This window comes from Melanotaenia boesemani, chromosome 15 (assembly GCF_017639745.1).
Source record: "Melanotaenia boesemani isolate fMelBoe1 chromosome 15, fMelBoe1.pri, whole genome shotgun sequence".
Taxonomy (NCBI): Eukaryota; Metazoa; Chordata; class Actinopteri; order Atheriniformes; family Melanotaeniidae; genus Melanotaenia; species Melanotaenia boesemani.
In genome coordinates, this window is record NC_055696.1 from 488851 (window position 1) to 513503 (window position 24653).

Below are 24653 nucleotides of genomic sequence, written 5' to 3' on the forward strand. Positions count from 1 at the left end.
AGATGGAAGATGAAACAGGGATACTGAGTGAATAGAGATGCACAGGAAATCTGTGAAATATAAGTTAATTAGGAATCAAATTTAGGTGATTATTAGTCAGTTATTGGTGGAACATGGAAAGCTCCAACCGGTCTGAGAGGAGCTTCCTAATGTGTGGATTCAAGAGGGACCCAGAACGGAGGAAGAGGCGGCTTGTAACGTCGGCAGGAAGGATTTTAATATAGCTGCACGAATAAGCAACAATAAGAAACTGTGTGAGGTTCGTTATGTCTACAGAGGTGACAGAACAATACCTTTTTATCCATTTTTTAGTATGTTTCCACTAACCTAAGTCATATTGAACATCGAATTCTATGAATCTACGAATAACGATGCACTTGATCAGTACACTGAAATAAATAATATAAGACCGTGACCACACTTATTCAAACTAAACAAAAAAGCTGGCCATGGGGTAAAAGGACACTATCTATAACATACAAAGACAAAATACATTTAAACAAAAACTTCTCACATTGAACAGACACAATTATTTTAATGCAGGACGTCTGACAGAATGTACGTGTATTTCCGTGACTTACATCGATCTCCCTCTGAAAACGAACCCAACGCATTGGCGATGAACGCAGTCTGATCTGACGTAAACTATTCGTCTACAGTAACCCGGAAGTGCGCCGCCATTTTTTCTACACAGGAGTCAATGAGAGTGTCGCGACTGTGAGAATATCAAGGGCTCTGGGTAGATCCAACTGTCCCACCAGTCTGCTCTGGACAGCTTTCCAGTTAGCCTCTAGAATTAATCCAAGTTTTAGAAAAGGATGAAAAATAAGATAGAGAGCCACTGAAAACTCGAAGACAAAGCTCCCAAAACAGATTGATATATAGTTTAAGGCTAAAATAAGATTAACATAATCTTTATTAGTTAGCCTTGTGGCAACAGTACAGGTGCAATAAGCAGAAGCACACAAGTGATAATAACACACACACACACACACACACACACACACACACACACACACACACACACACACACACACACACACACACACACACACACACACACACACACACACACAAATTATAAATAATAATATGTCCAGTATCTGGATACAGTTTACGCGTGTTCATTGTATAAGGTGTTGTATTTGTTATATAACTTGCTGTTTGTGCTATTCATAGTTCATATACCATATCATACCATACCACACCATCTTTATTTATAAAGCACCGTAAAAACAACAATGTGGCTGACCACAGGGCTGTACAATAAAATAAAATAAAATAAAACAAGGAAAACATTAAAACCATAGACGAAAATTAAAAACAAAATTTATAAAGAGGAAACAGACACAGGGACACTCTCAAAAAATGAAAAAAAAAAAAAACAACAAAAAAAAAGAAAACAAAAAAAAACAAAACAACAAAAAAAAACAAACAAAACCAAAACAAACAAAAAACAAAACAAATAAAAACAACTAAAACCATTAAATATCTAAAAAGCATATACATTATCCTTTGTCTATCATTATAGTGATAACATTAGTGTACTTTAATGAGACATATAAAATAAAGTAGCAGTCTAACCCCCCCATTTAAAAAGTTAATTTATTTTTATTTTTAGTGAAGTGTCATGTTCTCCAGCAGTGTATACTATATACATGACAGAGGATTTTGTAGCTGTAAATCTTCCAAAGCAACAAACAGTCATGTGTGCTGCTTATTTCAGACATGAGAATAAGGTACCTGGAGGAGTGCAGGTCTAGATGAGATGTAGAAGCCAGCGTTGTGTAAAAACTGATAACAGATTGGGACTCTCCATGCAGTCCCGTCTACTGTATGTCTCCTGGGACAGCAGGCTGCCAGAACCTTGCTGTATGAGACTGAAAGACTAAGAGACAGCATGAAAGAGACCGGTATTGTGTTAGTCTTCTAATGTAACAGTTTGCTTTTCTTGTCTTTCTTGATTCATCCTCCCTCTTAAATAGCAAAGACATCTGGGCCCAATCTGTACCATTGTAGGCACTTTTTGCTCAGTACTGGCACTGACTAGTATAATATGGGCCAGACATGGTCTACAGGCTATGAGCTGGGCCTAACTTGGGTCATGATGAGCTGAGAGAGAGCGTTGCTCGAGCCAGGCATGGCCCAAACGCTAAAAGAAAAAGCTGAATCAGGCTAAATGCTCATGTAGGCCATATTTGGCCTCTCTCAGTGCTCTCTCATTCCAGTGTCTCTGGTATCATAAAACAGCTTTGATTCTTATATTATGTAATATAATCCACACATCATCTGATCTTTTGGGTTTAATTTCTATTTTTGTCTTATATATTATTTACTTTTAATTTTGTAATACTTTGATATGTTATGACAAACTTTATAGTACTGTCAACACCACATTAACAAACGTTAGCATACATTGCTAACTCAGTAACACACTGCTTTTCATTGGACCACAAGTTCATTTCCTTCTGATGGATGTTATTTTATACTCTCTCTTTCTCATGATCTCTTAGATAACTGTTGGATTAATAAATATAAGGAATTAGACTTTTGACCTCTTCAGAATCAGAGTTCCTGTGTGAATTCATATTTCTTGTACTAGCTTGGATGCACTCCTTTATGCTACATTGCTGATGAGCAGTTTTTTTAAAGGTGTGCACAACCATAATGCTAAAACTATGGAGTGATAGAAATGCCACAAAAAGAAAAGAAATAAAATCAATCAAGATAAAGTGAAGAAATAATATATAATAAAACGAAGTTGACAACTCATGCTCATACTCAGCTGGCTTAAATGCTGAAGCCAAACATATTAACAACAGAAATAACAAGAAAATGAAAAGGAATGAAAGAAAAATAAACTAAATGAAGGGGTAAACATCAACAACCTTAAAAAATAAACAGATCAAAACATATGTACAGAAAAATTGAACAATTTACAAGCAAGAAAAAATAGAAATATTTTAAAAGAATAAGATAAATATAAAATAAGCATATAAAGGAAAATACATTTAATTGCTCTTATTTTTTGTCATTAGATTTTATGTTTATCAGTCTTATATTTATTTATTTTTATGTATATTATGTCATGCAGTTTTGTTTCTTTGATATATTTAATAAAATTTGTATGTATTAGTTTATGTGGCACTCTTGACATTCAATGCCAAAAGGTCGACATGCTATTGTAAGACATAAACCTTTTTTCTATAAATATTGTTCTTACTACATGTCCCTACACTTGAAGTCTTAGGGGTTGTTGATCTGTAAGTCGTAATTTAAGGTGACCAGCGCGCTTGACGGGCATTCAACCTCTTCGCGCTTCGTAAATACGCCAGGTTTCTGTGATCTGTCCAAACCAAAAAGGGATGTTGAGCTCCCTCCAGCCAGTGCCGCCACTCCTCCAAGGCTAGCTTTACAGCCAACAGCTCCCTGTCGCCCACATCATAATTCTGCTCAGAAGAGGATAATCGTCTAGAAAAAAAAAAGCACAGGGGTGTAATTTATCCCCCTTACCTGAGCGCTGGGACAACACTGCCCCCACCCCGGAATCGGAGGCGTCTACCTCAAGGACGAACTGTCGGTCAGGGTCTGGTTGAACCAGAATGGGAGCTGAGATGAAACGGTCCTTGAGGGTGCTGAAGGCCTGTCCTGCCTCCGGGGTCCAGATGAAGGGGAGCTTAACTGAGGTCAACCTTGTGAGAGGAGCCGCCACCATGCTGTAGTTCCTAATGAAGCGTCGGTAAAAATTTGCGAACCCAAGAAAGCGTTGCAGTGCCTTCCTGCTGGTTGGTGTGGGCCATTCAGCCACTGTCCTGACTTTGGAGGGGTCCGTCTTCACCTGCCCGCCCTGGAAGATGTATCCTAAGAAGGAGATCGAGGAAACGTGGAAGTCGCACTTTTCAGCCTTGACGTACAGGCGGTTCTCCAACAGTCGTTGCAGGACCAGACGCACGTGCTGTTGGTGCTCTGTGAGGGATCGAGAGAAAATGAGTATGTCATCCAGATACACGAAAACAAAGTGATGCAGGTAGTCACGTAAGACATCATTAATTAGGGCCTGGAAGACGGCTGGAGCGTTTGTGAGACCAAAAGGCATAACCCGATACTCAAAGTGACCGAGGGGAGTATTGAAGGCAGTTTTCCATTCGTCTCCCTCTCGTATCCGGACTAAGTGGTAGGCATTTCGTAGATCTAACTTGGTGAAAATCCTGGCCCCTGGATGGGTTCAAAAGCAGATGATATCAGAGGTAATGGATATTTGTTTTTGATGGTTATGTGATTCAGTCCTTGATAATCAATACACGGCCACAGGGTTTTGTCCTTTTTCTGGACGAAGAAAAACCCTGCACCGAGGGGAGATGATGAAGGTCTGATGAGGCCTGCATCCAGTGACTCATGAATATAATTTTCCATCACCTCACGTTCGGGCTTGGACAGATTATATAACCTGCTGCTCGGAAATGTGGCTCCGGGGACCAGGTCTATGGCGCAGTCGTACGGTCGGTGTGGTGGTAAGGACATAGCTTTATCCTTGCTAAAAACTGAACCTAAGTCGTGGTAAACTGGAGGGATGGCTGATAAATCCACTGGACTTTCAGGAGGATGGGCCGGAGAATTAGTGGGGGAACGTGCTGATCTGAGGCAGTTTGACAGACAAAAAAGACTCCAACTCTCTACGCGGTTCTGGCTCCAGTTGATGTGCGGGTTGTGCAATGCTAGCCAGGGATATCCTAGAATGAGAGGACTGTTAGCAACAGGAAACAGAAGGAATCTGACGGTCTCTGTGTGATTACCGGAAACTTGTAATGAGAGAGGACCGGTAGTATGGGTGATGGTAGTGAGAATCCTACCATCCAAAGCAGTCACTGAGATGGGGTTTGTCAGAGCGACGGGGGAAAGACCGAGACGATGTGCCGTATCTGGATCCATCAGGTTCTGTTCGGCTCCAGAATCGACTAAAGCTTGTAACTGATGATCTGTACCGTCTATGGAGAGAACTGCAGTAAACACACAACGTGGAGGATTCGGTTGTTGAGCTCCGCCCACCAGTACTCCTGCCCCTACTGGCGGGCACCATCTTTTGGCCGCAGCTGGCAGCCTGAAACTAGGTGTGTTGCTGACCCACAGTAATAACACAGATGATTACGGGTATGGTGCTGGCGTTCTTTTGCCGTTAGACCAGTTCGTCCCACCTGCATTGGCTCCTCCTCTCCAGTTGGTTCGGGTAGAGCCGGAAAGTTGGAGCTAGCACCGCCCGACGGCATCTCCAGCCTGGCGGCCGTCCGTTCGCTGAGCTGGGAATTCCGGATTCCGCGTTCTCTACGCCTCTCGGCTAGCCTGGAATCCACCTTGATTACTGAGGTGACGAGTTCCTCGAAAGTGGCGGCTTCTTCCCTCAGAGCCAGCTGATCCTTGAGTTGATCGTTGAGGGAGTTAAGCAGGATTCCCTTTAATACCTCCGACGGCCAACCCGTCTCTGCGGCCAGAACCCGGAAGTCTATGATGAATTCCGCTGCGGGTCGACTTCCCTGTCTTATATTCAGCAGTCGTTTCACTGCATCGGCTCCTCTTAAGGGGTGATCAAAAGTACTGCTGAGGTCGTCTAGAAACGAAGAAAAAAGGGTTGAATCGAGCTGATGAGACTGAAAATATGCCAGAGCCCATGAGAGCGCTTTCCCACGGAGGAGGGCTATGATGAATGAAATCTTGGCGGAGTCAGAGGGGAAGGAGCGGGGAGAGCGAGAAATGGCTAATTTGCACTGCAATACAAAACCTCCACAACTGCTTATGTCCCCGGAGAACGGCTCAGGAGTAGGGAAGGCGGCGTCACGGAAAACGGGATCTGGAGTAGCTGGAGGGCTGGGCACGGCGGCTGTGGGAGGAGGTCCGGTGGGTGCTGTGGATGAAACAGATAATAGACTGTGAATACTTCGTATCTGTTCGAAAACTGCATCCAGGCGATGGTTACAATGACCCTGTTGTTCTCCTATTAAGCGCAGGGCTCTCTCGTGCTCGGCGAGGAGTTTCCCTTGGTCTGTTAGGGCCGTTCGAAAAGAGTCTGCTGGGTCCATGGTTTTTGGCCAGATTGTACTGACACGGCCTGCAGCCGCGGTACCAGGAAGCGGACCCAAAAGCAGAACACTTAGACAGCCGGGAGAAAGGTGCGACAATGTTTATTAATGATAAGTGTTGGTAGCTTGATCCAGGTCCGGGCAACTCTTCTGTGGAAAGGGCAGAGGGTTATTGCAGGGAAAGATGCTGGGTTGTGTCAGCATTGACAGCGGCTTACTGTTTCTGCGTGAGACTGACTGTGGAGGGGTGAACCAGGAGATGTTATCTGTGGATGGTGTTGTGAGCTTGGTTGCAGGCAGGGCGAGCAGGCAGGCAGGTAACTTGATGTGAGGAGTAGTCCAAAATCCTGGGTGCTGAGGTTAACTGAGGGGATCAAGGTCTTAGTCTGTAGAAAAAATGACAAGGTCAATAATCCAAGAGCAAAGCACCGATAGATCGTAGGTAGAGGCCTGATTACCACCCTTCATTGATTGACAATCTGGCGAAGACTGGAGCTCCTGCATGACTCTAAATAGCTGGGAGAAGAGCTGGCTAACGAGCCCGCTGATGAGCTGCAGGTGGTGTCAATTGAGGCTCCAGCCTCCGCCCTCCGTCCCCACGGCAACCTGCTCAACCCAACCTGCAAACTCTCACACACACACAGAGCCATGACATAAGGAATAATTTCTTCCTTTAGTGCACAAATGTAGAACGGACCATCACATTGTACATCAAGGTGGAAGGAACAGAAATGGAATTTTGAATTCTTAATGTTGTTCTAATTAGCTTTAGTAGGAATATAACTAGCAGTGAAAAACATAAACAAAGAAAGAAAGAAAGAAAGAAAGAGAGAGAGAGAGAGAGAAAGAGAGAGAGAGAGAGAGACAGAGAGAGGGGGGGGGGGGGGGGGGGGGGGGGCATGTCTAATGTGCATGAAAATTTTTTTTTTTTTTTTTTGTGTGTCATCGCTCCGTGTAATATGTCTTCCAGTTGAATACCGGTGTCTCTGAAATGTGACATCTGGGAAGCGTGATCTTTGTGTAGCGTGGTGTCTGGGAAGCGTGATTTTTGTGAAGCGTGATCTTTGTGAAGCGTGATCTCTGGGAAGCGTGATCTTTGTGAAGCGTGATCTTTGTGAAGCGTGATCTCTGGGAAGCGTGATCTTTGTGAAGCGTGATCTTTGTGAAGCGCAATCTTTGTGAAGAGTGATCTTTGTGAAGCGTGATCTCTGGGAAGCGTGATCTCTGTGAAGCGTGATCTCTGGGAAGCGTGATCTTTGTGAAGCGTGATCTTTGTGAAGCGTGATGTCTGGGAAGCGTGATCTTTGTGAAGCGTGATCTTTGTGAAGCATGATCTTTGTGAAGCGTGATCTCTGGGAAGCGTGATCTCTGGGAAGCGTGATCTCTGGGAAGCGTGATCTTTGTGAAGCATGATGTTTGTGAAGCGTGATCTTTGGGAACCGTGATCTTTGTGAAGCGTGATCTTTGTGAAGCATGATCTTTGTGAAGCTTGATCTTCGTGAAATGTGATCTTATCGAAGCGTGATCTTTTCGAAGCGTGATCTTTGTGAAGCGTGATCTCTGGGAAGCGTGATCTTTGTGAAGCGAGATCTCTGTGAAGCATGATCTTTGTGAAGCGTGATCTTTGTGAAGCGTGATCTTTGTGAAGTGTGATCTCTGTGAAGCATGATCTTTGTGAAGCATGATCCTTGTGAAGCGTGATGTCTGGGTAGCGTGATCTTTGTGAAGTGTGATCTCTGTGAAGCATGATCTTTGTGAAGCGTGATCTTTGTGAAGCGTGTTGTCCGGGAAGCGTGATCTTTGTGAAGTGTGATCTCTGTGAAGCGTGATCTCTGGGAAGCATGATCCCTGGGAAGCGTCATCCCTGGGAAGCGTGATCTTTGTGAAGCGTGATGTCTGGGAAGCGTGATCTTTGTGAATTGTGATCTCTGTGAAGCATGATCTTTGTGAAGCGTGATCTTTGTGAAGCGTGATGTCTGGGAAGTGTGATCTTTTTGAAGTGTGATCTCTGTGAAGCGTGATCTCTGGGACGCATGATCTTTGTGAAGCGTGATGTCTGGGAAGCGTGATCTTTGTGAAGCGTGATCTTTGTGAAGCATGATCTCTGGGAAGTGTGATCTTTGTGCAGGGTGATCTTTGTGAAGCGTGATCTCTGGGAAGAGTGATATTTGTGAAGCGTGATCTCTGGGAAGCATGATCTTTTTGAAGCGTGATGTCTGGGAAGCGTGATCTCTGGGAAGCGTGATCTTTGTGATACTTGATCTCTGGGAATCGTGATCTTTGTGAAGCGTGATGTCTGGAAAGAGTGATCTTTGTGAAGCGTGATCTTTGTGAAGCATGATCTTTGTGAAGCTTGATCTTCGTGAAATGTGATCTTATCGAAGTGTGATCTTTTCGAAGCGTGATCTTTGTGAAGCGTGATCTCTGGGAAGCGTGATCTTTGTGAAGCGTGATCTCTGTGAAGCGTGATCTTTGTGAAGCGTGATCTCTGGGAAGCGTGATCTCTGCGAAGCGTGATCTCTGGGAAGCGTGATCTTTGTGAAGCGTGATCCCTGGGAAGCGTGATCTTTGTGAGGCATGATGTCTGGGAATAGTGATCTTTGTGAAGCGTGATCTTTGTGAAGCGTGATCTCTGTGAAGCTTGATCTCTGGGAAGCGTGATCTTTGTGAAGTGTGATCTTTGTGAAGCATGATCTCTGGGAAGCGTGATCTTTGTGAAGCATGATGTTTGTGAAGCGTGATCTTTGGGAACCGTGATCTTTGTGAAGCGTGATCTTTGTGAAGCATGATCTTTGTGAAGCTTGATCTTCGTGAAATGTGATCTTATCGAAGCGTGATCTTTTCGAAGCGTGATCTTTGTGAAGCGTGATCTCTGGGAAGCGTGATCTTTGTGAAGCGAGATCTCTGTGAAGCATGATCTTTGTGAAGCGTGATCTTTGTGAAGCGTGATCTTTGTGAAGTGTGATCTCTGTGAAGCATGATCTTTGTGAAGCATGATCCTTGTGAAGCGTGATGTCTGGGTAGCGTGATCTTTGTGAAGTGTGATCTCTGTGAAGCATGATCTTTGTGAAGCGTGATCTTTGTGAAGCGTGTTGTCCGGGAAGCGTGATCTTTGTGAAGTGTGATCTCTGTGAAGCGTGATCTCTGGGAAGCATGATCCCTGGGAAGCGTCATCCCTGGGAAGCGTGATCTTTGTGAAGCGTGATGTCTGGGAAGCGTGATCTTTGTGAATTGTGATCTCTGTGAAGCATGATCTTTGTGAAGCGTGATCTTTGTGAAGCGTGATGTCTGGGAAGTGTGATCTTTTTGAAGTGTGATCTCTGTGAAGCGTGATCTCTGGGACGCATGATCTTTGTGAAGCGTGATGTCTGGGAAGCGTGATCTTTGTGAAGCGTGATCTTTGTGAAGCATGATCTCTGGGAAGTGTGATCTTTGTGCAGGGTGATCTTTGTGAAGCGTGATCTCTGGGAAGAGTGATATTTGTGAAGCGTGATCTCTGGGAAGCATGATCTTTTTGAAGCGTGATGTCTGGGAAGCGTGATCTCTGGGAAGCGTGATCTTTGTGATACTTGATCTCTGGGAATCGTGATCTTTGTGAAGCGTGATGTCTGGAAAGAGTGATCTTTGTGAAGCGTGATCTTTGTGAAGCATGATCTTTGTGAAGCTTGATCTTCGTGAAATGTGATCTTATCGAAGTGTGATCTTTTCGAAGCGTGATCTTTGTGAAGCGTGATCTCTGGGAAGCGTGATCTTTGTGAAGCGTGATCTCTGTGAAGCGTGATCTTTGTGAAGCGTGATCTCTGGGAAGCGTGATCTCTGCGAAGCGTGATCTCTGGGAAGCGTGATCTTTGTGAAGCGTGATCCCTGGGAAGCGTGATCTTTGTGAGGCATGATGTCTGGGAATAGTGATCTTTGTGAAGCGTGATCTTTGTGAAGCGTGATCTCTGTGAAGCTTGATCTCTGGGAAGCGTGATCTTTGTGAAGTGTGATCTTTGTGAAGCATGATCTCTGGGAAGCGGTATATTTGTGAAGCGCGATCTCCGGGAAGCGTGATCTTTGTGAAGCGTGATGTCTGGGAAGCGCGATCTTTGTGAAGCGTGATGTCTGGGAAGCATGATCTTTGTGAAGCATGATCCTTGTGAAGCGTGATGTCTGGGAAGCATGATCTTTGTGAAGCGTGATGTCTGGGAAGCGTGATCTTTGTGAAGCATGATGTCTGGGAAGCGTGATCTTTGTGAAGCGTGATGTCTGTGAAGAGTGATCTTTGTGAAGCATGATCTTTGTGAAGCGTGATGTCTGTGAAGCGTGATCTTTGTGAAGTGTGATCTCTGTGAAGCATGATCTTTGTGAAGCATGATCCTTGTGAAGCGTGATGTCTGGGAAGCGTGATCTTTGTGAAGCGTGATGTCTGGGAAGAGTGATCTTTGTGAAGCGTGATCTTTGTGAAGTGTGATCATTGTGAAGCGTGTTGTCTGGGAAGCATGATCTTTGTGAAGTGTGATCTCTGTGAAGCGTGATCTTTGTGAAGCATGATCCTTGTGAAGCGTGATGTCTGGGAAGCGTGATCTTTGTGAAGCGTGATGTCTGGGAAGAGTGATCTTTGTGAAGCGTGATATTTGTGAAGCGTGGTGTTTGTGAAGCGTGATCTTTGTGAAGCGTGATCTTTGTGAAGCGTGTTGTCTGGGAAGCATGATCTTTGTGAAGTGTGATCTCTGTGAAGCATGATCTTTGTGAAGCATGATCCTTGTGAAGCGTGATGTCTGGGAAGCGTGATCTTTGTGAAGCGTGATGTCTGGGAAGAGTGATCTTTGTGAAGCGTGATATTTGTGAAGCGTGGTGTTTGTGAAGCGTGATCTTTGTGAAGCGTGATCTCTGGGAAGCGTGATCTTTGTGAAGCGTGATCTCTAGGAAGAGTGATCTTTGTGAAGCGTGATGTCTGGGAAGAGTGATCTTTGTGAAGCGTGATATTTGTGAAGCGTGGTGTTTGTGAAGCGTGATCTTTGTGAAGCGTGATCTCTGGGAAGCGTGATCTTTGTGAAGCGTGATCTCTGGGAAGAGTGATCTTTGGGAAGCGTCATCTTTGTGAAGCGTGATCTCTGGGAAGCGTGATCTTTGTGAAGCGTGATCTCTGGGAAGAGTGATCTTTGTGAAGCGTGATGTCTGGGAAGAGTGATATTTGTGAAGTATGATCCTTGTGAAGTGTTATGTCTGGGAAGCGTCATCTTTGTGAAGCGTGATCTTTGTGAAGCGTGATCTCTGGGAAGAGTGATCTTTGTGAAGCGTGATCTCTGGGAAGAGTGATATTTGTGAAGCGTGATCTCTGGGAAGCATGATCTTTTTGAAGCGTGATGTCTGGGAAGCGTGATCTCTGGGAAGCGTGATCTTTGTGATACTTGATCTCTGGGAATCGTGATCTTTGTGAAGCGTGATGTCTGGAAAGAGTGATCTTTGTGAAGCGTGATCTTTGTGAAGCATGATCTTTGTGAAGCTTGATCTTCGTGAAATGTGATCTTATCGAAGTGTGATCTTTTCGAAGCGTGATCTTTGTGAAGCGTGATCTCTGGGAAGCGTGATCTTTGTGAAGCGTGATCTCTGTGAAGCGTGATCTTTGTGAAGCGTGATCTCTGGGAAGCGTGATCTCTGCGAAGCGTGATCTCTGGGAAGCGTGATCTTTGTGAAGCGTGATCCCTGGGAAGCGTGATCTTTGTGAAGCATGATGTCTGGGAATAGTGATCTTTGTGAAGCGTGATCTTTGTGAAGCGTGATCTCTGTGAAGCTTGATCTCTGGGAAGCGTGATCTTTGTGAAGTGTGATCTTTGTGAAGCATGATCTCTGGGAAGCGGTATATTTGTGAAGCGTGATCTCCGGGAAGCGTGATCTTTGTGAAGCGTGATGTCTGGGAAGCGCGATCTTTGTGAAGCGTGATGTCTGGGAAGCATGATCTTTGTGAAGCATGATCCTTGTGAAGCGTGATGTCTGGGAAGCATGATCTTTGTGAAGCGTGATGTCTGGGAAGCGTGATCTTTGTGAAGCATGACGTCTGGGAAGCGTGATCTTTGTGAAGCGTGATGTCTGTGAAGAGTGATCTTTGTGAAGCATGATCTTTGTGAAGCGTGATGTCTGTGAAGCGTGATCTTTGTGAAGTGTGATCTCTGTGAAGCATGATCTTTGTGAAGCATGATCCTTGTGAAGCGTGATGTCTGGGAAGCGTGATCTTTGTGAAGCGTGATGTCTGGGAAGAGTGATCTTTGTGAAGCGTGATCTTTGTGAAGTGTGATCATTGTGAAGCGTGTTGTCTGGGAAGCATGATCTTTGTGAAGTGTGATCTCTGTGAAGCGTGATCTTTGTGAAGCATGATCCTTGTGAAGCGTGATGTCTGGGAAGCGTGATCTTTGTGAAGCGTGATGTCTGGGAAGAGTTATCTTTGTGAAGCGTGATATTTGTGAAGCGTGGTGTTTGTGAAGCGTGATCTTTGTGAAGCGTGATCTTTGTGAAGCGTGTTGTCTGGGAAGCATGATCTTTGTGAAGTGTGATCTCTGTGAAGCATGATCTTTGTGAAGCATGATCCTTGTGAAGCGTGATGTCTGGGAAGCGTGATCTTTGTGAAGCGTGATGTCTGGGAAGAGTGATCTTTGTGAAGCGTGATATTTGTGAAGCGTGGTGTTTGTGAAGCGTGATCTTTGTGAAGCGTGATCTCTGGGAAGCGTGATCTTTGTGAAGCGTGATCTCTAGGAAGAGTGATCTTTGTGAAGCGTGATGTCTGGGAAGAGTGATCTTTGTGAAGCGTGATATTTGTGAAGCGTGGTGTTTGTGAAGCGTGATCTTTGTGAAGCGTGATCTCTGGGAAGCGTGATCTTTGTGAAGCGTGATCTCTGGGAAGAGTGATCTTTGGGAAGCGTCATCTTTGTGAAGCGTGATCTCTGGGAAGCGTGATCTTTGTGAAGCGTGATCTCTGGGAAGAGTGATCTTTGTGAAGCGTGATGTCTGGGAAGAGTGATATTTGTGAAGCGTGATATTTGTGAAGCGTGGTGTTTGTGAAGCGTGATCTTTGTGAAGCGTGATCTCTGGGAAGCGTGATCTTTGTGAAGCGTGATCTCTGGGAAGAGTGATCTTTGGGAAGCGTCATCTTTGTGAAGCGTGATCTCTGGGAAGCGTGATCTTTGTGAAGCGTGATCTCTGGGAAGAGTGATCTTTGTGAAGCGTGATGTCTGGGAAGAGTGATATTTGTGAAGTATGATCCTTGTGAAGTGTTATGTCTGGGAAGCGTCATCTTTGTGAAGCGTGATCTTTGTGAAGCGTGATCTCTGGGAAGAGTGATCCTTGTGAAGCGTCATCTTTGTGAAGCGTGATCTCTGGGAAGAGTGATCTTTGTGAAGCGTGATCTCTGGGAAGAGTGATCTTTGTGAAGCGTGATGTCTGGGAAGAGTGATATTTGTGAAGTATGATCCTTGTGAAGTGTCATGTCTGGGAAGCGTGATCTTTGTGAAGCGTGATCTTTGTGAAGCGTGATCTTTGTGAAGCGTGGTCTTTGTGAAGCGTGATCTCTGGGAAGCGTGATCCTTGTGAAGCGTGATCTTTGTGAAGCGTGATCTCTGGGAAGTGTGATCCAGCAGGCTCAACTGCAAGCCGGTTGTAAATAGGTGGTGAGAAGAACAGCGACATTCAAATTTAAAATTCCTTTAGTCATAATGAAGCATGAGTGTCATTTCAATTTAATTCTGCAGTACAAAGTATCTCCTCCTGTCAAATGAAACTAGCGTAACCTAACACTCAAGCTTTAATACTATCCTGGGATTTCTTTTTCTTTTTCAACCATGCTTCCAGCTGTAACGGCGACCTGCCAGATATCTGCAGTATCTGGTAAAAGATGGATGCACATTGCACTGAATTCACACTGAAACGGCGTTTAGGTGCAAATTCTGCTTGTTCAAGATGGCTTAGAATAACAGGTCAAAACCTTCTAAATGATTTGGTCTCATTTTTTTAAAATTACACATAGGCTAATCTTGGAACAAAAAGCAACAATACAAAGTGTCTCAAGCTATAAATCTGCTGTACAGAGGGGGGTAAAGACAATGGAATATTGAAGGAATTAACAGATTTTATGAGATAAACCCATATCGTATATTTCCACAGACAGATATTTGCAGATGTAATTTCATTCCAAAAAAACCAAATCCTAATTAAAAGGTACATTCTTAAAATATACACGAGGTTGTGCAGAATTTGTGCAGCATTTGGGTGTTTGTGTTCAGACCCACAGCATCACCACTGCACTTTCACACGGCGGACGGGGCCTGTACTTTAGTGCAAAAAATAAAAAAATGACATGAACCTTTATCTCTATTCACATAAATTACTGACACATCCATTCCTTTTTATGTCAGACAGCACGGTTTGCAGTCTGGATGGAAGATTTTCTTTGTTCTTTTTCTTCCTTTTTTGGTGGCTGTAAGAAAAGACACAATTACAGTGTCAGAAGGTCGTCCTTGGGGCGTAGGGGAGCTGGCTGCACGCAGTCAGGAGAGCACCAGCCTTTTGCTTGCGTTCTAGCGGTGATTCAGTTGTGCAGCAAGGCATCAGTATGGGGGCAATTTCCACTCTCTCACCAGGGGGTGCTATATACACAAAATGCTTCTATGAGACATTATTGTATACATTTAGATTATTTTTGTGCCACACATTGGGCTGTTTATTAGTATTACAGCAAACGTCCAACCTTCGTTGTGAGGCTTGAGTGACGTGTATATTAAGCTGAATATGTGCTAATCAGTGCTGCTGCAGCCTCTTCATGCAAAGCTAATTGCTAATTGGATCAATATGCAACTGAATGCAGACCCCTCTCATCTTGTACATGAAATAAAAGTGAGGAACAAAGTTTCCGCTACATGAGAGTGCATGTGAGACCTGTGTGTGTGTCCACATCAATTCCACATCAAGTTTGCGTCAGCAAGTTTGGAGGTTTATTTAATGTTATAGCAGCAAGTTGTAATGTAAAGTAACAAAGACATACACACTTGTAAGACCAGCAATGAATGAAACAAAGTTTGCACAATATTTTTGTCTTCATTCACGGTTTATGCTGCCTATCTATTTGGCTGTTTTAAGTTACAACATAGAGGAAAATATCCCCTGTGTGTTTCATAAAAGTGATGGGAAGCAAACATTTTTTAATGCACATGGTGATGCAGCTAAATATCTGCTATGAACCAGGACAATCACAGTCACAGGAGAATGCCGCAGTTCCTAATCCAGTGAAAAAATATGTATTGCAATGACAGGCTGACTGTCAGACAAGTGTCACTTCAGATGAAATGACCAGTAGTTTTCTCTCCTAAAGCGCTTTTTTCCCAGCAAACTGCATGACATGGCACTTATGTAAAAACAAACAAAGTGACGTACTAATAAAACACAATGAGAGCAAACTTCTCATCTCGCTAATCTGAAGGCTGTGGACAGACACAGCCCTCTGTCACCACAATCACCAGTCAGTGATCTTAGTGTGTTTGGCTTTTTTTTCTGTGGAAAGGAAGACGGTTAAGAAGTCATTTTTACACAGGTGAGGTGCAACATGGTGCAACGAAAAAATGAAACAACTCTGAATAAGGTCTCAGCTGCTGCCTCTGATTCATCAAATAGATGTGCAATTCCTCCTTTTTTATTGTTATTGTCATTAGTACATTGGTCGCCACAGTTTTATGACACTACAGAAATTTCATGTGTACTCACATGTGTAAGTAAAAAAAAAAAAAAAAAAAAAAGAAGAAAAAGAAAAATATCACAAACAATATGTGGATCAATGCCTGGTCATCTCACCATACCTCAGTTTAGTCACCAGTAACTTGGTTATCCGGAGCAGTTAGTAGTGAACCGACTACTTTTATTGGGGCTGTGGGACAAGTCCTGGATCTGAATAAATATAGGTATATAAAAATACAACAAGCATACCTACAGTATGTCCTGCTGCTCTTCCCTGGTAAAAGGTGTTTAATATAACTAGATACTGGTGTCCTTATATACACACACACTATAATAATTAATTGTGACTCCTAATTTGCATATTTTTTATTTAAATGTAATAAACATCAATATATTTGAGTGATGACTGTTTTTATTTGTGGCTTGATACAAACGTTTAACTTTTACCCATTTTAGTTCAGAGTATTGTTTTTATTAGAGCACAGGATTTACTGGTATACATACAAAGATAGTTATATACAGTTCATGACTTGGACTGTGGGAATTTTACAGTTAACGTTCCTTCGATGGAGAGGCTCCAATCAGTTTGAGCTTCGAGAGGTTTAACTCTCAGACAGCGGCTTTGGGGGGGCACCACAAACCTGGTGGTGATTGAGCATTTTACAGCTGAACTCAGTACATTCTGTGGAAAATAAATGGCGCTAATACAGTACAAACAGCAGAAGTTGTTATTCCTGTTCCAGATAAAGGAGGAGTCGATTCTATTTTTCTGAGTAGCCCCTCCTCATGCTTAACATGACGATATGGCAACCCTGCTTTGTCAAACTGACTAACCCCTTTTGGATTTTATTTATTTTTTTAGAAGTGGATCGTGATAAACACATCCCCATTCTCATCCCTGCTCACATTAAATTATTGCAACTCCTATACTGCCCAATGTATGTCAAGAACAGAAAAATAAAGGCAAGTTTAACAGGTGCACTAATAGAATATTTCATGCAATGTTCTGATTTTTTTGTCATGTATACAAAGGCATTGCGTCACATAGGCTTTGTGTTACGAGAGCATCATCACTTCGAACACAACTTGGGTTGTTGGACTGGAACCTGATGGAAAGCTCTTTTCTTGGCATGGATCATCATGGAGAAAAATAATCATATTCATAATAATAATACCTGAAAAGAAAGTGTAGAAATGTTTATTCATCGACACCACTGAAGTAAGGTGGTAACACCAGCATTCCATTATATTAACATGATTCAAAGCTAGGCATGTGATGGGATTAAATGTCATTATGATTACTATACAGATGTGTCGAGTGTCTAAGGTGCACAACGCCTGGAGTAAGCTCAGGTGGATGTGACAAATCATATAGTTTACATTTGCTTCTTACATTACTTTTTGTTTCCTTTTCCCCTTTCTCTCTCTAACAAAGAGAAAAAATAAAAAAGTATATTGCTTCAAAAAACTTTTTTTTCCCTTTTTTTTTAAATATTGTGAAACATTTCATTCACCACTTCTTGGGTTTGTCTTGGTAAGACAGAGCATTACATTTTCAAAGGTACATACAGAAAGATGCTGTGAATCCAAGAGATTAAACGATCAACAATGAAACGTGACAGTGACTAATTCCTGGAACCATTTGTTCGGATTCTGTCCATCCGTCCGTCCGAGCCAACCTCCGTGTCAACCAGCAGGGGGCGCAATGCAAGCACTGATGTATTGCCTGGGTGAAGGGGAGGGGCTGAGAGTTTAGTCCGTCACAGTTACAGGAGTCAGTCTGAGGGCGTGGCCTCAGTGCGTTCAGCTTCTGTGACTGAGTTTCTGCCAACATGCTCTCCATCCATCCCTCCCACCCACTGCCTCCTATGCTTCTAGTCAGTGAATAACATTAAAACACGAGGGGCTCCTCATTTGCTCCTTCCAGACGTGCTGGACCCCCCCGCCCCGCCCTCCAGCTTGTCAGCGATTTCAGACGTGTCTAACTTCTCAGAGCCATCGCCTTTCTCTGACCTCTCCTTCTCGGACCTCTCCTCCCCCTCCACTAGCTCGGACCTCTCTGACCTGGCATCGGCGTCGCCCTCTGACTTCTCCTTCCTCTCTGAGTGGTCGGGGTCCATGGATGAGGTGCCTGGCTTGTCCCACTTGCCCATGGCCTCATGCTCGGAAATAGCAGTGGCGATATTGGAAGTCCAAGCCTTCAAGTCCTCCTACAGAGGTCAGCATGAGACAGACAACTTATTTAAAGACTCTGCTTGATATTGTTTTTTTTTTTTTACATTCTGGTTTGGAATTGGCCTGTTATTACATCATTACAGCTGAGAAGCCCAGAATCTTCTCAAGATCAGCAGATGTGACCAGATAGGTTTGGTACTGATCCATACCGCCCAGCCCTACACCCAGATCCTCTTCAGCAGGTGTTTTACATCTGAGTTCATCGCTGATTAAACCTGCTGTTTTTTAACTTCAGAGTTCAGGAAGTATTGCCTCAGTTACACACTTTTGTGGCTGGGTTTAGGCTGTGACATTAATTGATTAGGTTAGAAAACGATCACGGTTGAGGCTAGAGATGGGATTTATGGCTCTTTGAAGGGAGCCGGATCTTGAGGAGCCGTTCATTCAAAGAGCAGTTCAAAAGACTGGTTTGTTCTTACAATATCTTACACAATTTCACAATATATAAGAATGACAATCAAAATATGTACCTATATAAAATCTACTATACAAGATTAAATTATTATAGGAAAAATATAAATGAAAAAGGATAAACCTGAGCAGTCAGTGCAAATTCTAGTAAATGTTCTGGATAGAACTCACAGTATTTGTTTCTGAACAATAATCTCTGTCCATAGATGCTTCACATGAATGGAACGTGTTGGACATCAGACTTCTATGATGTCACAAATCTGATGAAGTCAGTGTGGAAAATTTGTATATAAAAAGAATGGCTCACAAATGAACGGCTCACAGCTGTGACTTGGTTCCCATCGTTCATTTCGAAGAGCCGTTCAAAAGAATCGATTCGTTAATGAACGTCACATCTCTAGCTGAGGCTATGAAACATTATTTTTCAGTTATGACATTGCGAATTATACTTTGTCACTTCCTGGTTGGGTTGGCTGTCGTCTGCTGCGCTGCCTCCTTTCGTGTCTCTTTCTGAAAATGTACTTCATCATGATCTCCTGCATGGACGTCACATTTTCTGTTGTCTGAAACTGGCTCAGAGGTAAACTGAAGTCTGCCCTGCCCTCTAGTGGATGTGTAGGCTAACACCCATGCTCAGCACCCTGGTTCTACCTCGAAGCCATGCTGTTGTAACAGAAACATGCGGTTTGGCATTGTCTTGCTGAAAAATGCAAAGCCTTCACCCGAACAAGATGCTGTCTGGGTGCTGGTCCTTAACATGTAAAAGCATTGATGTTGCAAGTTTGCAAAAATAGGGTTGGAATTGATCACTGATAACAAGCTGGACACTTGCCTTTAGTCTGGAGCAGGGATCTCCAACTCCGGTCCACGTGAACTACTGTCGTGCAGGTTTTGGATTCTACCCTGATGCAACACACCTGACTCAAATCACTGGGTCATTAACAGACTTGTGCCGAGGTGTGTTGTAGTAGGAGACATCTAAAACCTGAAGGGCAGTAGCTCACGAGGGCCGGAGTTGGAAACCCTGGTCTGGAGGATGCTACATTTATGATTTACAAATGGAATTTATTTTCTGATTTGTCTGTTCATAAAACAAATTTCACCTTTGGCTCAGTGCTGTTTCTTTATTCCAGAGCAGACATGAGCATTCCTGGATCTTTTTCACCTACCGTGTGGCTTCTTCCCACACGACAGAGCTTTAAGCAGCATTTGTGGGTTGCAGGGTGAGCTGTGTTCAAGGACAAAGATTTCTGGAAGAGTTCCTGAGCCCATGGAGAGAATTCCAGCAGAGATCCATGCATGTTTTTAGCACAGTGCTACCAGACTGGTATAATACAGACTAAAGAGATTATGAGCATTATTATAATATTATATTCTGAGGACGATGGGATATTTAATCATTGAGAAATGTTTTGCCGATTTCCGAAGCTACGCCCATCTTTATTTCTGAGACTCTGCCTCTATAAGGGACTCTTTTTCATACCCAGCCATGTTACTGACCTCTTGCCAGTTAACCTAATTATTTCAATATGTTCTACATGTTTCAATAAACAGGAGCAAGGTTTGCGTTATATCCTTTATTAATAACAGACGGGAATGTCTTCTTTCAGTTTTCTTTTACATGATATGAAAATTTAAAACTCAGCGCGCTGAATGTGACGCAGCATTTTTGCGTAAAAATGCTCAGGAATAAAATGATATTTTCATATTTTAGTAACTTTGTGATTTAATATGAATCGAAGCAGAGTGTTAAATCAGCTGCTTCCTGAATCATATCAAACTGAATTTGTTTCAGAATCTGTGATATTGGCAAACACAACTGAGCTGATATGATATAATGTCCTGTCCAAATTTGTGATTTAAACCTCTGTTATTTACATTTCACACAACATCTCTTCCTTTTTGTTATTGGAGACATAATTTTGATGTAAGATAGAAGGAAAAGCTACTAAAAGAAATGATAAATAAAACAAAATAGTGGAGATATATAAATAACAGAAAAATTAAGAAAGAAAAAACTGATTGTAATTTACAATATGTACAATAATAATTGATGTGTTTTATTGTGCGTTGTGTGTTTGCTGGTTATCCAGTCTAACGGCTGCAGGAAGGAAGGCGCCGCGAAGCCGTTCCTTCCACATTTGGGGTGAAGGAGCTCTGCACTTTTAGGAATTGTTGTATTTGAAGCACAAGGAGGAACCAGAGAAGCTTTCTCCGCTTTCTTTTCAGACTGGTTTTGTGTTACTGTCTGAGTTTTGCCTCCAAATATGACAAAGTCTTTTTTATTGAAATTGTCATGTCATGTTTTAACTATGTGATATATGCTCCTCTTAAACATGGCTGAAATACATCAATACACTGATCTTTTTCAATATAGTAGATATTTTCATGTATAAAATTTTATCAAATGTTCTTACCTCATCTTTTGCATGGAATACAAAGTTGTTTCCATCATTTACTCTGTGACAGAAAAATACAAGAAATAAGTAAATAAAATCAGCAGCTGTAAGTTATTAGATCATGAACTTAAACTTATCTTTTTACAAAGATTATTATACTTTGAAAAACCTGTCAATAAAATCACAACTGAAAACAAATCAGAAACAGAAGAGTTCTTACTTAACAATGAAGACATTTTTCTTCTTCTTGTATCCTAATGAAGGATCAAATGTGCAGTCACCCAGGTCAACGGGATGCTCTCCGTTGTACGTTGCAGTGAGGTTCTTGGCATCCTTATAGAAAGTCAGCTTTCCCTCTTTTAGCACACAATATACGTTCACCCAAGATTTGCTGTAAATGAATGAAATATGCATTATAAGCCAACACTGAATGCACCTCTGAGAAATGTTCTCAAATTTACTTGGATTACTCATCAATGCCTGTTTTAAAATGGACAGAGTGCATTGTACAAGTTCCCAGCATGGTCATTAAAAAGCTAAAAGAAAGAGAAAATTTAAAAAATGCTGCTGTGGGTGACGAAGCTCAGCTCCATTTAACAGCTGCTGTGCATGTGATGTGCGCGGTTTAGAGTCAGAACTGCTTTGGACTCTATTATTTAAACTTACTGCAGAATATATTTAAAAGTTTGATCATTTGTTTTATTTAATAAATTGACCAGATAAAAAAGGGGTTGAATTTAGCAGAGGATCCGATCTCAGCACAACACCATCTTGTTAATCAGCAGTGTGATTAATTACTTCTGATAAGGTCCATCTTACCTCCCAGCTTTCTCCTTCTCTTCTTCAGTTTTTTAGCCAAACAAAACAAAAACGAATAAGGCAGCAATGGCGATCCCTACAAGACTTCATCTGATTTCAAGATTTACTGTCATTGTCATAGACAACAGCAGATTTTTGCTGGAACATCGACATTGTGTCGCTCTGATAGAAAAGAACAATACAAAGCAAACACAGATGCAGTGGCTCGGCACTCTCACAGCTGCCGTAGTTTGTGAGCTTTATTGGCGGTGCTGTGTATTATCTAATCCCAGCAAGCAACACAGAGTGACGTATCTTCACAACCTCTACTGAGCTAATCAACTAGCTTTAATTTTAGCTCGAAATCTTGACAGTCCCAACCCAGCAAATCTGTTGTGTCTTTGGGCAAGACGCTTCACCCTCGTGTGTTTACCATGCACACCGTGCTCACAGTGTTTGCTGGTGCTGGTTGAAACGGTGGTTGGCCTGGCAGCTGTGGCAACGTCTAATCCATTATTATTATTTACTGAAAAGGTGTCAACGGCAAAAAGGCAGAAAGAATTGTGGTCAAAGCCTCATCTGATGACTGAAAGGTTAGCCTGCTCACAGGTTTGTGAAACAGAGAATTATAAACAAAGAATATAATGTACCTTTTAATTCACTTTTAGCATTAAAAAAAGCATTTTTTTATTTCTATTTTTTTCTAACAGCTAGATTAAGAGGATGAGTTAGGTCAGTAGGGGGCATGTTTTTAGCAGCAGGTACATGGTTAATTATAGCACATGGTTTATGAAGTGATCCTTAGCCCTAGTTGTTAGCTGGCTCCCCAGACATGCAAACATTTGGGTCTTTCATCACAGCATATTAACTGTTTAATCAATTCATCCTTTTATTCTTGTTTTGCTGCTTTTGAGAAGAAAAGAGACACCATCTTCCCAAATATTTCAATGGTCTGTGCTGCTTTAAGCGTTTAAAGAAATACAAAGTTTTTCAAAGCTATTGTGCTTAATCATGGTTCCTATTCTATGACTTCATTTTTTAGAGGAGGAGAGATATGATCTCTCAGAGATGATTGTACCTGTTTGGACTTCTCTGCTGACCTTCAAGGTCAGTGCTGGTGGCCTTCTTACGGTAGAGGAAGCCTTCATTTTGGGCAGTGTGTGAAGGTGGCTGGGGTGTTGTTGGGGCACCAGTTGCCGGGGCTGAGCGAGAACGGCGAGTTTCCTCTGGCTCTTTCGGACGGGGCCGCCTTCTCGGCTTGGGGCGATCTCGGGCTCGCGGACGGCCATCGAAGCGGGTCACAGGGGCTGAGAGACTACTGGGAGGTCGATAAGGTTCTCCCCGTGCCTGGTCAAAAATAAAGAAGAAAACGTGACACCAAGCTCTAATGGAAGATGATCTAACACACAAACATTATGGGATCTTTATGTGAGCTAACTTACATGTGCAGCCTCTCTTTCCTGGACCTGTTCAACAATCTCTGCCATTGTAGATCTCTTCTCCCTGCAGGAACAATAAAAATAATCATTCAAACAGCAACCACAACTATCATCAAACCTTTTAAGATCATTAGAATGCTGTAAGACTGACTATTAAGCTGTGTTTAGTCAAGTTTATCTGCATTTCTAGGTCAACAGCTGCAGTATTCACATACCCTGAGCGTTTGTCAGAGCCATCCTTCACAGAACCCTCTAGGTCACTTGAGTCCTGTCTCTGTAGCCTCTGCTTGTTGCTCCCCTCCTGTTCACTGGATGACTGCCTCTCCACGCGCCTCCGGTAGCGCTCCTGCCGTACAATCAGCGGCAGCTCATTCAGCCTGGCCTGGATTTCCTGTTCGCTGGAGGTCTGCCTGCCCAGCTTGTACTCCCTCTCTCGCCTCAGATGGTCCATCTGAGGATCAGAGCGACTGCCGCGGGGGTCCCTCTGGAGACGGCCGTGGAGGAGCTCCAGGCCTGACTCTGGCCCCATCATATCTGCCATTGGGATGTCCCCATACTGTTCTCGCTGCACTCTGCTGGCTTCCAGGAGGGGGTTTATAGCCTTGTGGATGTGGTTGATCCTGGGCTGCATGAAATCTGCTTTCAGATGCTGCCATGCATATGCCATTTTTGGGTCCATGATGCCACCACTCTGTGCCAGAAAACCAGAACTGCCTAAACTTCCACTGCTATAATGATTTTGTGCCAAAAAGCCAGAACTTCCCAATCCGCCACTGCTCTGATAATTCTGCGCCAGGTACCCAGTGCTCCCCATATTAGGCTGCTGTGCCAAATACCCAGTGCTCCCCATATTAGGCTGCTGTGCCAAATACCCAGTGCTCCCCATATTAGGCTGCTGTGCCAAATACCCAGTGCTCCCCATATTAGGCTGCTGTGCCAAATACCCAGTGCTCCCCATATTAGGCTGCTGTGCCAAATAACCAACACTTCCCAAATTTTGTGGTTGCGCCAAATACCCAGAACTACCCATGTTTTGCTGGGGCAGAAAGCTAGGATTTCCCAAACCTCCACTGCTTGGCTGCTGAGCTATGTTACCTGAACTTCCTAACTTGCCACTTCCTAGATGGTTCTGCATACCACCCATACAACCAGCAGTAACTCCAAAGTACCCAGAACTCTCTGCACTGCCAATAGTTTGATGATTTATCCCCTGGTAAGAAGAGGAGTCTGCTCCACCACTCTGGGATGCAGAAAAACCAGAGTCACTTCCACCTCCAGCTGCCTGTTTGTTCATCCCAAGGTATGAAGTGTTTACCAGCTTCCCAGTGCACTGCTGTTCCAGTCCGTGGTAGCCTGATCCATTTATAACTGGGTTGTAGCTGGCTAGTGTTGAAGACAATCTCTGGGTTGCAGCAGTGGCACCCAGATCCAAACTGGTTTGTAAGAGTTTGGGTTCTACATGAGCCTGTATCGTCTGCCTCAGGAAAGGAGAGGTAGCACTGGTTGAGGGAACGCTGGGAGTCAGACAAGATAATGGGAACATCCTTCGACTGGAGAGAGGGGTTGCTCTTTTGTCCTCCTCCTTTTTCTTTTCAGCCTAT

At 43.2% G+C, this 24653-nt stretch overlaps 1 protein-coding gene across 2 annotated transcripts in view; it reads right to left on the bottom strand.

Moving 5' to 3' along the window:
* Positions 1-17260: 17260 nt before the first annotated feature.
* The window catches only part of sptbn4a (spectrin, beta, non-erythrocytic 4a), a 35724-nt gene continuing 28331 nt past the window's right edge, over positions 17261-24653 (bottom strand). For both annotated transcript variants that reach the window (XM_042009113.1, XM_042009112.1), the window contains 6 exons: positions 23268-24649; positions 23056-23116; positions 22692-22960; positions 21036-21206; positions 20834-20876; positions 17261-17980 (listed from right to left, as the gene is read on the bottom strand). In XM_042009113.1, coding sequence (XP_041865047.1) covers positions 17681-17980; positions 20834-20876; positions 21036-21206; positions 22692-22960; positions 23056-23116; positions 23268-24649 — 2226 coding nt within the window. In that variant the 3' untranslated portion in view covers positions 17261-17680. The remainder of the gene's footprint in view (positions 17981-20833; positions 20877-21035; positions 21207-22691; positions 22961-23055; positions 23117-23267; positions 24650-24653) is intronic.